At 41.0% G+C, this 14924-nt stretch overlaps 1 protein-coding gene across 4 annotated transcripts; it reads left to right on the top strand.

Moving 5' to 3' along the window:
• The first annotated feature begins 399 nt into the window (after nt 1-399).
• On the top strand, nt 400-13702 carry capgb (capping protein (actin filament), gelsolin-like b). Of its 4 annotated transcripts, none has more exons than XM_084344919.1 (9): nt 400-423; nt 8081-8274; nt 10204-10358; nt 10678-10836; nt 10978-11127; nt 11915-12001; nt 12094-12226; nt 13016-13107; nt 13304-13702. In XM_084344919.1, exons 2-9 carry the CDS (start codon nt 8082-8084, stop codon nt 13367-13369), a joined length of 1035 nt encoding a protein of 344 aa, XP_084201045.1. In that variant the 5' UTR covers nt 400-423; nt 8081; the 3' UTR covers nt 13370-13702. The 4 variants fall into 4 exon arrangements, with proteins under 4 accessions (XP_084201045.1, XP_084201046.1, XP_084201044.1 ...); XM_084344920.1 differs by lacking the exon at nt 400-423 and adding an exon at nt 2789-2925; XM_084344918.1 differs by lacking the exon at nt 400-423 and adding an exon at nt 3774-3793.
• Nucleotides 13703-14924: the final 1222 nt, after the last annotated feature.

The raw sequence follows: 14924 nt of genomic DNA, 5'->3' as shown, positions 1-14924 counted from the left end.
ACTAGCATGCTAGCATAAGTAGCACACTTGGCCTGGAATGGGTCGCACAACTAAGAAGGACAAACACAGTGTTTTGTAAAGCTGCAAGGGTGAGAAAATCATACCAACCATACTCAACTGGACCTACAGTATATATAAAATATAAAAGGCCTTAACAATTAAATCAGCTTATGAGCAAGCTGTAGAGATGTTAGGCTAGTTTACCACTGTCTTGGAGCCATTTTCACAAGCTTGTGGGTCTTGATACTAATATGGAGGTGTCTGATTGTTGGAGCTGGCCTCTCCCCTCACCAACAGGTATTCAACCATCTCTGTGTTGCCATCTCTGGCCACCAGATGGAGAAATGACTCTGAGAAGAGGACACAAAAGTTTGGATGCATCTGTCTCCCCAGAAGACGCCACTCAGAGCTTAACAAAAAAAGGTAGGGCTGCCTCACTGACAAATGTCTCATACAGTTTCGCCGTCTTTGCCCTTATCTCATTTTATATCACATTGTGTAACAGAATCATATTGTGCTTGCTGACGTTACGTGATACACTGAGTGAAATACTGAAACCCATCTCCAGAAGCTGCGTCATCCATTATTGTGAATGTTTTGTGTATATTTTCGTGCCCATTTTCACAAAACCCCTCCTGACATATGTGCTGTCTTTGGTTTGGGTGCGAACAGTGTTTATCTGCACAACATGATGTGGCAATGATCGACCCACCAATGGGGTTAAGGGTTCGATGAAGCTTGCATAAGAGAAAAGTGACAGTACTGTTTTGATAGGAAGTAACACAGTCTGTCGAATCAGATAAGTTCAAAATACTGATAACGTTTGTGGCGACAAAACCAAGTCCACCTCATCATTTATTTTTTGCCTTAAATATTAAATTGATTCATTTGTTTTTAGCCATCTGGCTTAAATCTTTTACTTACTTACAATGAAATCCAGTTAATTTAGTAGTTCTTGATACATTTAAACTATTAACTGTGTATATTTAAAGTGTTCAAAACTCAAAAACTAACCAAAGCTTCAAGACAGTTACACCTTGTCAGCTCAAAACTAACAAGATTAAGCCAAATTTAATATATATACAACTTAACTTGTGTACTCGAACATGACTTTACAACATTTAAAGACCAGGATAATTGTTTGAAGTCTTTGCTCCTTGGATAAGTCCGACGATTTAGTGTCAATCATGTCAAACCCCTTGCTTGCTCACTGGGGAGATTACAGGGATATTCTGTTTGCTGTAAGTGGATGCTTCAACCTAGCAATCTTGATGAGTCACAGGTTTCATTCCGACTTACCACAGTGTAGGGCAGCACGTCATACAATGATGTGAGGCCGCACCGTGCTTCCTACACATAAGGGCGTGTTTGACCGGGAGAATCCAGGTATGACTACGTGCTGTGTGGGGCTGTTGCTGTGGTGATGTTGACTGACTGTGGAGACCTTGACACTGAGTCATTAATGATAGGTAAGTGGTTAGGCGGGGAGTTTGTATTTATAAGTAGCGTTAAAGCTAGTGCTACATATGAGCTACAAGGACTTTTAACTGGTTAGAAAACAGTCTCAATTTCATATCGATACCTCTAGATGACCTACATAAGCAAACAAGACCATCATTGACTAGCAGTTTTGATTTAGTTCATCTTAATGCCTGTCACTTGGTCAGATTACGTCATTTGAGTTGGACAAGTCATGGAATAAAACACATTTTTAATGGCAGAGTGCTGAGGATGAATTGATGAGTCTCACATGGTACAGTTACGGTACTAAAACAATGTTTACTTTCTTTAAGCGTCCTCATATTAAAGCTATTAATCTGGCGTTGCCACAAATAGATCCATCACATCAACAGCTGCGATTAAAAGAAGAGGGTTAGAATGTGTTGTGCCTTTCTTTCACTCGCTTTCAAAAGAAATGCGTGAACTAGCCAGTTCAAGATCTTTACCATAGGATGCAGGGGGTGCTCATGCTGCTTTTGTCCAGAGGGGCCGCCAGATCAACAAAAAAGAAAGTGTCTTGTAGCTGCTTTAAGTAAAAAGGCCAAATGCAACAATTTAGAAATACTATACATACTTACAAATAAAAGTCCTGCATCCAGAAGTACAGAAATATTAGATGTAACATATTCTTAAAGTTTCAAAAGTAAAAGTCCCCTGTGACTGTTATATGATTATATATGAGAATTTTAGATTGTGACGCATCAGTGTGTAAGCAGAAGCATTTAAGTACCACTTAAATCTAGTTCAATCTGAGGGGTCGTGTGATGTTTAATGGGAGGGAAAAGAAGAATAAAATACTTTCAATAATACACTTTGGACTTTCCTCTTGTCTTTGCTGTTTTGTGAAATACTGGATCATTTGAAAATGTATTTAAATGAAACTATATTAGGACTTTAGATGGGAAAATATGTATTTGGTGGAGCCGCTAACAACTCATGAACATCTGAAACACATTAAGAAGAACGAGACACAGATTTTTGTAACATGCAAAAAAAACCTTAATATGAAAAGTAACCAGTAACTTCAGCTGTCTGATACATGTAGTAGAGTAGGAAATGCAGTATTTCCAACTGAAATGAATGTTATTGTATCACTTAATGTTTGTATTGCTAAAGGGATATTCAGTAAAAACTAATTCATCAGATGGATGTTGTTTTTGTCACAAAGGCTTAGTTTGCATTTGAATTCTGCCTCCACTTCGAGCCCCGATTCAATCAAGTTTCCGCACTTTTTCATCTTTTGTGTTTGAGTCAGAGGGGCCGGGCTAAGACTGCCAGACAGAGGCAGGAAATATCTTGTGTGTGTGTGTAAGAGAGGGAAAGAATTTGTGTGTTTAGGGACGTGTTTCTCTCTGCATGACTGCTTCTCTCTTCACTCTCTGCTCAGACGTGTTGTGTCATCCTGCTGCCAACTCACTCTCTAAGGTAAGCCTCGACTTTTTTTGTTTGCAGTTACCTTCAAGATCTGCACAGTTCTGCCTCTTCTTACTTTGTGTTTTTAAAAAAAACTTATTTTACTCTCTCTCTCTCTTTTACCCTGAAACTTTTCTCTGTTTTTCTTCCCCACACTCTTCTCCCTGTGTGCTCATCACATTCCTTCTCCTGAAATCAGCTAGAGAATCTCACGATGGGACCTTGAATCTTTACTTTGACTCTCTGACATCCGTCTCTCCACTCAAACTCTGCGCTTGTTCTCGGCTACACTTTGCTGCTGTTAGCGGGGAGAAAACCCCACCTTAAATTTCTATTCCCAGTCTGTCTGTGTCTCACTTCCTACACATCATCTTGGTGTTATTAGCAGCTGTTTCACGACTTCCTGAAAGTTAGGGTGGGGTTTTAAAGAGGTAACAGCCTCAGATCTTATTTGATAAACTGATTCAAAAAGTTAAAACTCACTTCCCTACGACTGTAAAAGTGTGATTTAAAATTCATATTTAACTCATTTAACTTCTTCTTCCTCTTTGTTCTCTGCTCCTCTCAGTTTCTCCCCCTCAGCATCACTCTGTCTTGATCTCAGTCTTTAATCTCATAGACCCATCCATCCATACAAACAAACACTCACGGTTGCTCTCAGACCTCTCCACGCCCGCTGCTCCGACCGCCTGCATATTGTCTGCTCTCATATTTCTGTCTGGTTATCGGCGCATGAATGACTGATTGAGTCAGTGACCCCTGTAGCCTATCTGTGACCCTCTGTCTTCATCTAAACCCTCCAACCTTTCTCCCTCTCTCTTTCCATGTCCCCTCCATCTAACCAGACACCACTGACCACTCCAGTGGCCCCGGTTAAAAGGTCAAGTTTCTATCTGTTAACGTCTTCTCTGTGGTAACATTATGAAGACTCATTATTAAATGTATTCCTCGTTTTTTTTTCACGGTCGTTTCCCCCATTGTGAATCCCTAAAATGGATTAAAGAGACTCATTAGATTAATTGTATCTGGAAATCAGTGCTTTTTAAAGATAAAATCCTCAATGCCTTCAGCTCATAGAGTAAATATATACAGCAGCTCAACACAGCAGATCTCACATTTCAGAAGCTGTACTTAGGACTTCTAATTGACTGGCTAATGGGCAAATTAAAAAAAATGCATTTGTTAAGGTCAGTTGTGTAAATATTTAATGTTTGTTTCAATCTTTCAAATGAGAATCCTGAGTCTTCAACAGAGGGGTCATCAGAGTTGCTGCAGAGGGCTGCCAAATTATTGTTTCTTTTTAAAAAAGATAAATCTATCTGAAAATACACATTAACACGAATCCAACATATTATTAGCGAAGATTAATTTGTAAACGAAAAACAAAAAACAACGTTTCATTTAGACAACATTGATGATAGTTGACATTTGATTCCTCGTACATTCATTTGAGCACGCTAACCTAACGATACGCTAAATTTTCAAATTAAATTCTGGCCATATCTTACAAATGACCCCTTTAAACTCTTTGATTGATTGTTTTTTGTTTACTGGAATGCACCATGGGAATTGTAGTTAACTTATCAGCTTACATTTCTATGCACACAGGCCTGTACGTTTGACTTTTTATTGAATAACCAGATAATAATCAGTTTTTAACCTTTTAATACTGACGACTCAACAAGGAGAATTTCATGCAGAATTAAGCCGTAGAACTGCTTCGAGTTTGTCTGCGTGGAAAATGAACAGGACTTCTTGAATCCGGCTACCTGAAATCACTCTTCTCACTTCCCAATGCAATTGAGAAACGCCTTGTGACTTTTATTTGCTTCAAATTTACAAATGAATGAGGAAATTGGCGGCATGGGGCTGATGGAAAACGGGAAGGTGTGTCACTTCCTGAGCATGTTGGGGGACCTATAATTCTTAGCTGCGCCCCTGCTTGGAAGAAAAATAGTGAGTCTAATACATCTGCTCATGTCTGTTGCTGCGGAGAGTATGTAGGGACAAAGTAAAGGAGGAGGGAGGGAAGGGTGGAAAGATGAAGGAGCCAGCAGTTTGCTCTCCCAGTAATTATCCGCTTGGTGTTTAGCTTTAGCCAGGAACCAGGAACCCGACTCTGCTCCCCCCCCACACGGCGTCCTATCCGCAGGCCACAGGTTGGCTTTCATCACAGTGGCTCCGGTTACCTCCCACATATAAGCTAACCAGGCCAGGTGAGCGCAAACACTCCTCCTCGCCAGACCTCTCGATCCCTTACAACCTCACACACTCACACACACACATACACACACACTCCAGTGGACACACAGAATGGAGTCGGAGTCAGACAGCATGCCGGAGGTACCAGAGGAGATCATACAGTTAAGTGGACCGGGTCTTTCTCTCTGCCTCCTTTATTTACTCTTGGAGCGGCTGTCCAAGCACTGTAACTTTAACCCGGGGCCCCTGCAGGAGCTGCTGCCTCGGGCCCTTTCTCTTTTTCCTCGATGCCGTACCTCCGCTACATTCTCTACCATCATCTGCTGCAGTGGCACCCTCTCTGTTCGGCTTGTTTTGCATCAGTTTATTGCTCACAGTTTACTTAAAGGATGGAGAGTTGATATCAGATAACAGAAGAGGAGAGAGTGTGAGTCATTAAACTATCCTTCACACTAAAAAAACCCAAAAAGGGGCGGAGCTGCTGCTGACATCCTGTTTGACTGTCCACAATGTTGACGATTAGTGCTAATGGTGACAACTTTTTCTGCTGCCTGAAGGCTGATTTTGAACAGATAATATAGGAGAGTTGTCAGCATGAGACATCGGTGTCCTCAGTTGACTCTAATCACTTTAATCACACCAACTGTTTCCTGGTCATCCTTATCAGCTATGGTAGCTCCCTGGCGCCTGTCTAGCAGCGAAATCGAAGCATAAATTAATGACTTTTATAATGATGGTTTTCTAAGGAAGAGTAGCAAATGCTCCACCCGTATACTGATGTTTGTTCTAACACCGTTAGATTTATGTGGATGTGTAAAAACGCTGCCAGAGTTTAATCTGAAAATGACACAGCCTCCATAAAGCTGCAGGCACCTTCTTATCAATGCAGAGGAAACATCAACATCCACAAGGGTTTGGTAAGGTTTTAAATGTTTGTGTGATATCAATCCAGGATGAGTCTTTTGATTATCTTTATAGGCACGAAACTGCAAATACAAAACACACAATACTGCCCCAGATATTGTAGAATACAATACTGGATTTGACAAAAGCCTTTTTCTTCATTCGTCTTGTGCTGAATCAATCAGTCAAACTGAAAATTAGGAACAAGTTCAGTCTTGACTGTAAAACTGTGTCAGCTCAGTTAATCCCGTCACATAAATTACCCAACAACTGAGCTAACTCCATTGTTACTTTGTTCACATGATGGACTGAGCTGTCTCTGTCAACTGAGGAAGACCATGTTTGAAAGTTGAATGCTCCTGATAAAGTTATTAAGCAGATCTTGAATTAAGTTGTTGGTTTTTTTTCTGTTTTCTTTTTTTTAATACAACAATAATTATGTGTGTGAAAGCTCATTCTTGATCCGAGAAAGAAAGCTCTGTTAACATAACTCAAGGCTGACTTTGTTTTTCTGGAGCTATCAACTGCATCTCATAGCTTTCGTCAGTAGATACAGATCAGTTCATTGCGCAAGCTAAGTGGCCTAACAGCTGGGCACACTCGAAAGCTGTTGAAAGCTAGGAAGTGGACCTTAGAATACTGTTTTATCATTTATTTCATGTTAAGCACATGTGCATTTGCCAACTTCACTGTCGGTGGTCAGACAATGAAGATGTCACCTTGAGTCTCTGCCAGCGAGGAGTGCCGTTGCCATGAGGTGGTGTACTCTGTCCGCAACGGTGTTTGGATGGGTTGTGTGTGTCGAGTGACATCTGGCAGAACATTGCATTGTAACATTATGATCAATGATATTCACTTCACCTGTCGGTGGTTTTACTGTTGTGGCTCAACGATGTGCATCGTATTCCCACTTTTCCACAATTTTAATTAACAAGAGTCACTACTTCATGACTCCTCGTCGTGTAAACGTCTGTGAACTCTACACAGAGTGAATTCATACAGTTCTGAGTGAGCCATAGTTGTATCCTTCATTTAAACATGTTAACCTTCTTTCAACTCCCCATTTATATTGTTTGTGTAAAAGTGTAAACATGACACAAAAATCACAACACTAGATTTTTCATACAAGAGCCAAACGTCGAACAGTGAAGGTATCGTCACCTTTTGCCACATTACAATATTCTGTGACAAGGTGGGAGAAAAGCGGTAAAGTATTGTAGCGCTGACTCGCCTCTCTACAAACCTCACTTTGTCTCTGTCATGCGTAATTATAGCACAGCAAGGCGAGAGAAGACAGGAAGAGACAAGTGTGGTTGAGTAACACACTTAGTGTATTAACACTGTAAGACAGGCACATGAGAGTGACTCAACCAGATCCATACCTGGTTCGTTCTGACCTGTGACATGATCCATCTTGCACAAAGCCATGCCTGGTTTTGTGCAGTGACACTAATGTTGAGTTAGTGCGACCTGTTTGGTGTTGTGTTGCATAAAATAGACGTAATGTAGCCCATGCTTGTTGATCAGTAACACAAGCCTTCATTTTGCGTCAGGTCTAAGTGTTATAGCGCTCATCACATCGACCACATCCTCCTCTCTGTCAATGGTAAAGCGATTGTGGTTTGGAGGCGTCTCTGTTGAGCTCTGGTCTTTGCAGTTAAACACATTGTCCTCAACGTTAATCTCAAACATTTGTCAGTCAGTGTGGAGGTCGGTAGAATTTCGGAAATATTTAAGGAAAGTCTAAAAATGGACCCTTGTCTTCTGACCATGACAAGTCGAGTGTTTCTTCACGTGTCAGTACCTTGTAGGCTTGACGTCTGATTTTACTTCTCCTTATCCCAACCAAAAACAGGCATCGCTTCCCACATGGAAACAGTGACACAACTCCACGTTTTTACACTTCCTGTTTCTGCCAACCTCTTCCCCTTCTGTGGCGGAGGATTTGTGTAATTTGCCTCCCAAATATGACTCAGAGTGACTGTTATCCACAGTAAAAATCTGCAGTTTGTCCTAACGTCTTTCCTTTTGACTTACTCTTTCTCCTCCTGTCTTCTTGCAGTATGCTCCACTTCAAGGCAGCACCAGGTCAGTTTGGTCCAGAGGTCCGGCAGCCGGGCCTCCGTGTGTGGAGGGTGGAGAAGATGAAGGCAGTGCAGCTGGATCCCTCCGAGGTGGGAGCCTTTTATAACGGGGACTCCTACCTGGTGCTGGAGAACCGCTATCAAGAGGGAGCCGACCTCCACATGTGGATAGGTGAGAGACCGGAGAAACATCTGTCTCATATAATGAGCTGTCTGATGTGAATCAAAGGGATCATTGATTATACTGAGTCTGAATTAGAGCGCAGACGGATTGAATGTGTTGCAGCGTACACATCACCTTAGCAAGGGACCACATAATAGAGTTATGTAGCTAGTTATGTTTTTTTTAACGTGAAAATGAAAATGTTGCCAAAATGATCATTTCCACGAATCGATCTAATCAGGACATCCTCCCCAGCTTCACCCTCTTGTCACTTCTGTTTCCAAATATAACAAGATGGCGATGGCTGTAATGCCAAACCCAACACTAGTACGCTAACAGGGTGACGTCATGATGGGTTTAGACTTTGAGCTCAACCTACTTCGGTCAGTTTCCTTATTTAGAGAAGCAACCAAGCAAACCAGAGCTCTGTGGGCAGGATCGAGAATGAGGTTGTCCACATCCTGTGCCAAAACTGAAATATCACTACAGAAGAATTGCGAAACCTTCAGATAAGATCAATGCCGCAGTGCAGGTTCCTAAAAAAAAAAAACCTAACCCCTAAACAATCTGAGTGAAACATCAAGTTTAACAAAATTGCAATTCAGCGTGTACACAACAGGCGATACAACACGATGCCACACTATATTCTGGAAATGTTCTCGTCAGGACCTGTGCACCTGAAGTCCTGCCTTAAAGAGAAGGGACACTACTCCATTGTCCAGAGCTTACTACACACCTACTCCTGGCCCTGCGCTTGAAAAAAAGCTAATAACCCTCCAACTAATGGTGATGACACATGAGACCCAGCGCTGACCTGCTGCATCATTGTGTGAGGAGAGCTGGAGAGGGATGGAGGGATGATGAGAGGGAAAAGAAGTCCCCGAGGGAAACTGGGATGGTTTTTGTGCGGGGCTCCATTAAAAATGCAGGAGGACTGTTACAGTACTCAAATGTGGCTGTTGTTTCCAGCATGTATCCGGTGCTTAGGTAACACTAAGCTGATTGTCACAGCTCGGAGAGGGCTCTCTGTGCTCAAGCATGCGTCTCTCTGAAGCCTGCCTCCGTCCCTCCTCTTGTTTACAATTGATGACCCCTGTGTCGTCTTTGGCCGACACGCTGTTTGCTTTTCATCTCTTTGTCTGCGTGACCCGTCACCTCTGTCAGCAGCTCTTTTGTGTCACCTTAACCTTTCTGGCCTCATTTCCTTATTCTTCCATGTCTTTATTCTCCTCTCACTTGTGCTGCGCTTCTATTTATTTTTCTCATTTCCCTTCCCCTGCTCATTTTTAATCCCTCTCAACTAAAGGTGCACCTCACTCGCTTTTTTGGACATTATCTTGTTGACATGCAAGCTAAGTTACGATTTCTTAAAAGCACTTTTAGGAGAAGCTGTTACGTTTTAACCGTATCACACCTTCTCCATCATTTTGTTGTAATTTTTTAGATGGCAAATAGGCGAACTTTATACCATGACTCATCAGATGGTTTGTTTCTTTCACCTCAAAGAATCTGTTCTGTAAAGGGCGAACAATTTCAAAAAATACTTGGCAGGAGATTGGACGAAGCATCCGTCTATCACAGGGCAACTTTAATCAATCAGATCTACAGTTGAAGAGCGCTACCACCAGCGGAGCCTGCGGGTGAATCAGACTCTTGCCAAACTCAGTTAATAATAAAATAAAATGAAATAAACTCTCCAGCTCTGATACAATTGACACCAGCAGCATCTATGTTAATCTTTTTAGAAGCTACGCAAAAAGAGTCAACAAAAATTGCTTCCCTCAAACTCAAACCAAAAGATTTAGAAAAAGGAAGAGAAAAAGAAAAGAATATATCAGAAAACGTGGACAAAAAGTCCTCAAAGGTTATCAGCTAAGCTTTGTCAGAGTGTGTGTGAACACTTTTTTAACTCGAGATTTAATCTTTTATCTGTTGCAGGTGAGAAGTCGTCTCGGGATGAGCAGGTGGCGTGTGCCATGCTGGCCACCCAGCTGGACAACTTCCTGGGAGGTGACCCCATCCAGCACCGGCAGGTTCAGGGCTACGAGTCCCCGGAGTTCATGAATCTGTTCCCCAGAGGAGTCAGCTACAAGGTGAGGGAGGGTTAGACTCTACACGTGGAAGAGGGTTTCAAAAAAGAGTGTTTTCATTCACTTGCCTTGTCAATTTGGTTTTCAATCACAAATAGGAAACTGAATGCAAACAGTTCTCACTTTATCTAGCCCTGTTTTTTTTTTATGGCTGATTCCCTTTCATCGTTTTACAGTTCTCTGGAAATTATGGCCTCGGTGCCAAAGTACGTTGATTGTTAAAACTGAACCCTTGCTGACATTTCCCAGCAGTGCAACAAACATAAAACATGAAAAGATTGACACCACATGTCTTTAAATGAGTATCCTGTTTCGCTCACAGGAGGGTGGTGTGGAGTCGGGCTTCAGGAGGCCTCAGGGCGGCGGGACGGTGCACAGGTTGTACCAGATCAAAGGGAAACGCAACATCCGTGCCAAGGAGGTTGAGCTGTCCTGGAGCAGCTTCAACAAGGGAGACTGCTTCATCCTCGACCTCGGAGAAGTGAGGACTCCAACTATAGAAATCCAGTGTCAAAAATCTGTCATCTTTCATGATACTGCTGCAACACAAAGTAAAGCTGGTTGTGATATCTGGCAAATTGCATTAACATGATTCCGGCGACTCTGTTTTGTTCCCCTCCAGACCATTGTGTCGTGGATCGGGTCGCAGTCCAACATCTTCGAGAAGCAGAAAGTGCGCGAGATCGCCTCGTTGATCCGTGACACCGACCGACACGGTAAAGCCAAAATCGTGGACACCAGCGAGGGGGAGGAGCCAGAGGAGATGCTCAAGGTAAACACACACTTTTATGATGCAATGATGATTCAGGCCGCTTTGTTTCACCTCCTAAGTGAAACTGTTTCGATCAGAAGACATTAGTAAGATTAAGGGCGGACCAAGCAAACAAACACAATGATTTTTTCCCAGATTTACTTCTGCACTAGTACATTCCCTCAAATATACTAAACCTGACTTGTTGTCAGGGTTAATGCTAATAAATAAATAACTTCTCCAACAGATCTAGGTCACTTTACATGGACCGCAACTAACCGTTACAACTTATTAGCATGTTTTCATATCACCATCAACCAAACGTTAACTTCAATCTGCCATTTTTCAGTTGTGTACCAAATTTTTTGTGACTTTTCCCAATTTTTGTTCCAACTTCTGTAAATTTTACTGTAATATTTCAACAAAAATGCGCTAATAAATCACGTTAGCGGGATAGATACACATTTTATTTGCCTTCTTGCTAAGAGATGAATAAGAAAACTGGAATCACCCTCATGTTTGTGATCTAAACATAAAGCCGATTAAACAAACAAGATGTAATTTGTTGATGTTAGTGAGCCTTAGTGGTTCTGGGTCCTTTGGATAGAAACAGGCTAGCTGTTTCCCTGTTTCCAGTTCTTATGCTAAGCTAACAGTTTTCTACCTGTAGTTCAATAATTAGCGTACAGACACGAGGGTGATGAACTTGCAGGAAAGCAAATGAGCGTACACCCCAATATTTCCAGATCAGATTTTTTTTGGGGGTCGTATTTCTGTGTTCTGAGCTTCCTGTTGTGTTGCCGAGCAGGTCCTGGGAAAGGTGCCAGAGCTGGCAGAGAGCACGCCAGAAGAGGACAGTAAAGCAGACGTTTCCAACTCTGCCTGCCTCTACAAGGTAACCTCATCTGCAGAATTTTAAGAAGAGTGCTGATGTATCAAACTACCATTTATTAAGTAAAGTATAAACCGTGTTCATTTACCCAACAGGTGTCTGATGCGACGGGTTCCATGACGACGACCAAAGTGTCGGAGAAGAGCCCGTTTGGCAAGGAGCTGCTGGTTCGTGATGACTGCTTCATCCTGGACAACGGCGCCAACGGAAAGATCTTCGTCTGGAAAGGTGAGGAAATACTACTTGACCCTGAACCAGCAATCTCGTGCCAGCTGAAAAGCAAACCGGGGAAAGTGATAGTTGTTACATGCCGGTGATATTCGGTATCTAATTGGATGAAATTTTAATGAGCGTTGTGAAAAATAATGGTTGACAGTTTTCAGAGGGAGGTGAACTTGGATATGTACAAGTATTTCTTACTGAAGCCGAGCTTTAGTTAGTTACTGTACAACCCGAACTGTCCACATCTGATTTCACTGTGCATTGTGCAGTGCATGCACATGAAACAGTAGATGAAACGAGAAAAGGAAAGAAAATATTCAAATTCAAGCGTATTCCTAACCTTTAAAACATAACCTCATTTTCCAAACATTGTAGAAAAACTGTCTAGAACATTATTCTCACTCTTGTTTATACTCAGATATTTACTTGAGATTTTCAAGCCAGAATAAAGGGCAATTTGTTTATTTATATACGACGTCTCAGGCTAAAGCACCCAGTGGTTTTACACTCCCGATATGAAAGTCAGCACATACACATACAGTCTACAGTACATGTGACGTGAACTTGATGCGACACATATTTTAGCACTGTCACTTTGCATAAACGTAAAGTGCCGACATTTGATTCTGGCGACTGGGCTGTTATTTTGTCTTGTGGAAAGAGAGGCTGCTGTGCTTGTGATGGCTAATGAGGAACTACAAACAAATGAGCAAAGATCCTGCTTTTTGGGAAATTAGCGTTATGTTGTATCTCTTAAAGTGCCGGTATTAATGTGCTTCATTGATTGACTGTCAGGCAACGGAGCAAATGCCGATGAGAAGGACATGGCCCTACATATGGCGGACACCTTCATCGACCAAATGAAGTACCCCAGGATGAAAACGCAGGTACTTATGAGAAGCTGCTCTCACACTTCCCGTAAATGCTCCAATCCCTGCTCTCTGTGTCTCGCCCTCTCTGACAGCAGCCTGTTATGATTTTAAATGATCATTTACAGACGTGGATTATCACCTCCACTGTATCTTCTGTAGCTTCTTTATGTGTTCAGCAAGCAGTAAACGTTTATGATGCCCTGTGCTGCAGGTGGAGATTCTGCCACAGGGGAAGGAGACCATCATCTTCAAGCAGTTCTTCAAGAACTGGAACTAAACATTTCCTGGGAACGTTTGACGAATCCTGCACTGGAGAAGAAGCTGCATCTTCAGCGTCTGATACAAGATACATTTCATTTTTTATAAGCATTCACTTGTATGTACATATTTGTAAGGTACCGTGCTGACGGAGCACACTTTAGCTTGTTTTGGACTTAGAATCAGAGATGTGATGCCACTTTTATATATACAAGTTTCTTCTAGTGAGATTATAAAGATATGAAGAGATACAAAAAGACCTTTAGGTAATGAGTTTGGATTTTTTTTTTACATTTGTCCTAGTGTCAGACTTACCTGCATTTGAGAAATAAACCTGAAACTGTTACTTGTAGTAAGTTGTTTTGTTTCTTTCCCCTGTCAGAACACGTCAGCAGGAGGTTTGAAGTTCACTCTGATATGTCATGAAGGTGGTCTTTACATAACGTTGTTTAAACTATGCCCTTTATGGCTACGTGAGTATAACAAGTCTACAGTGACCATAACAATAAATTGTCACAGTCATCGTCAAAGTGTTATCAGTGGGGGAATTTAACTATGTACATTATATAAACTGATGCACTTGCTTAAGAGTTTGAGCTACTTTCATTTTGTGCAACATAGTACTCAACAATGTACTCTACTACAATTCAAAGGGAACTTTTGTCCTTTTTAATCCACGGAAAGTCATTTACAATCAAAACATGTAATCACTATATGAAATATGATTTTGATATATTTTGACAGATTCAATTACCAAACAGTCTAAAAAGTCGTTAAAAAAAGCTCCACCTCGACCAACTTCACCAGTAAAATGATGCTTACACATGACTGCGTCAGTGATAATGTTCCAATAATATAATATATATTAAATATTTAACTGGACATTTTTCTGCATGTGAACTTCACTTATGAAAAGATATGGACCTCATTATAACCGTGATGAATGAATGGTAAAATTATAGTGAATTAAATTTAACTCAACAGTTATTTAACTGTAAACAAACAATGAGATGCTGTATGTATGATGTATAATGCTGCATTTATTATAAATTGTAGGTAGGTAGGTAACACTGAAATGAGTATTAACTGACATTCAATTAGCTATAATTTTATCACTTACTAATGATGCATTTACATTAAAGGTGCAATATGTAAGAATTAAAGTTAAGACATTCAAAAATGAACACAAATTATCAACAGAATGTTAAGAAATAACAGTTTTGAGCTAATTGTGTTGCAGAGATGTCAAGAAGCTTTGTGGAAAACTGTCCTATGCTGGGATAACGTGAGTTAGCAGGTTTTGTATAAACGTGTGGAGTCCGTGCCTGCTTGAGAGCATGCTTTCATTAAAGCAAAATGGTATTCTGAAGGATATTCTAAAAAATTATGGACATTTTTCAGAGATTCAACTTGTCTTTCAAACTGTTAAGGTAATATTATCATTTGTAAGAAAAAAAATAGTATAACTTGTATAACAAGTATTTTTACAAATGCTCTCAGACTTTTTGACCTTGCTACATCTAAAAACACGTTGATTATAGTTTATTTTAGCCAAGACTATTTATATATGTGAG

The sequence above is a fragment of the Pagrus pagrus genome (assembly GCF_965226575.1).
Source record: "Pagrus pagrus genome assembly, chromosome: 22".
In the NCBI taxonomy this organism is placed as follows: domain Eukaryota; kingdom Metazoa; phylum Chordata; class Actinopteri; order Spariformes; family Sparidae; genus Pagrus; species Pagrus pagrus.
Note: the sequence above shows the minus strand (reverse complement) of the source record. Positions and strands in the feature narration are given on the sequence as shown.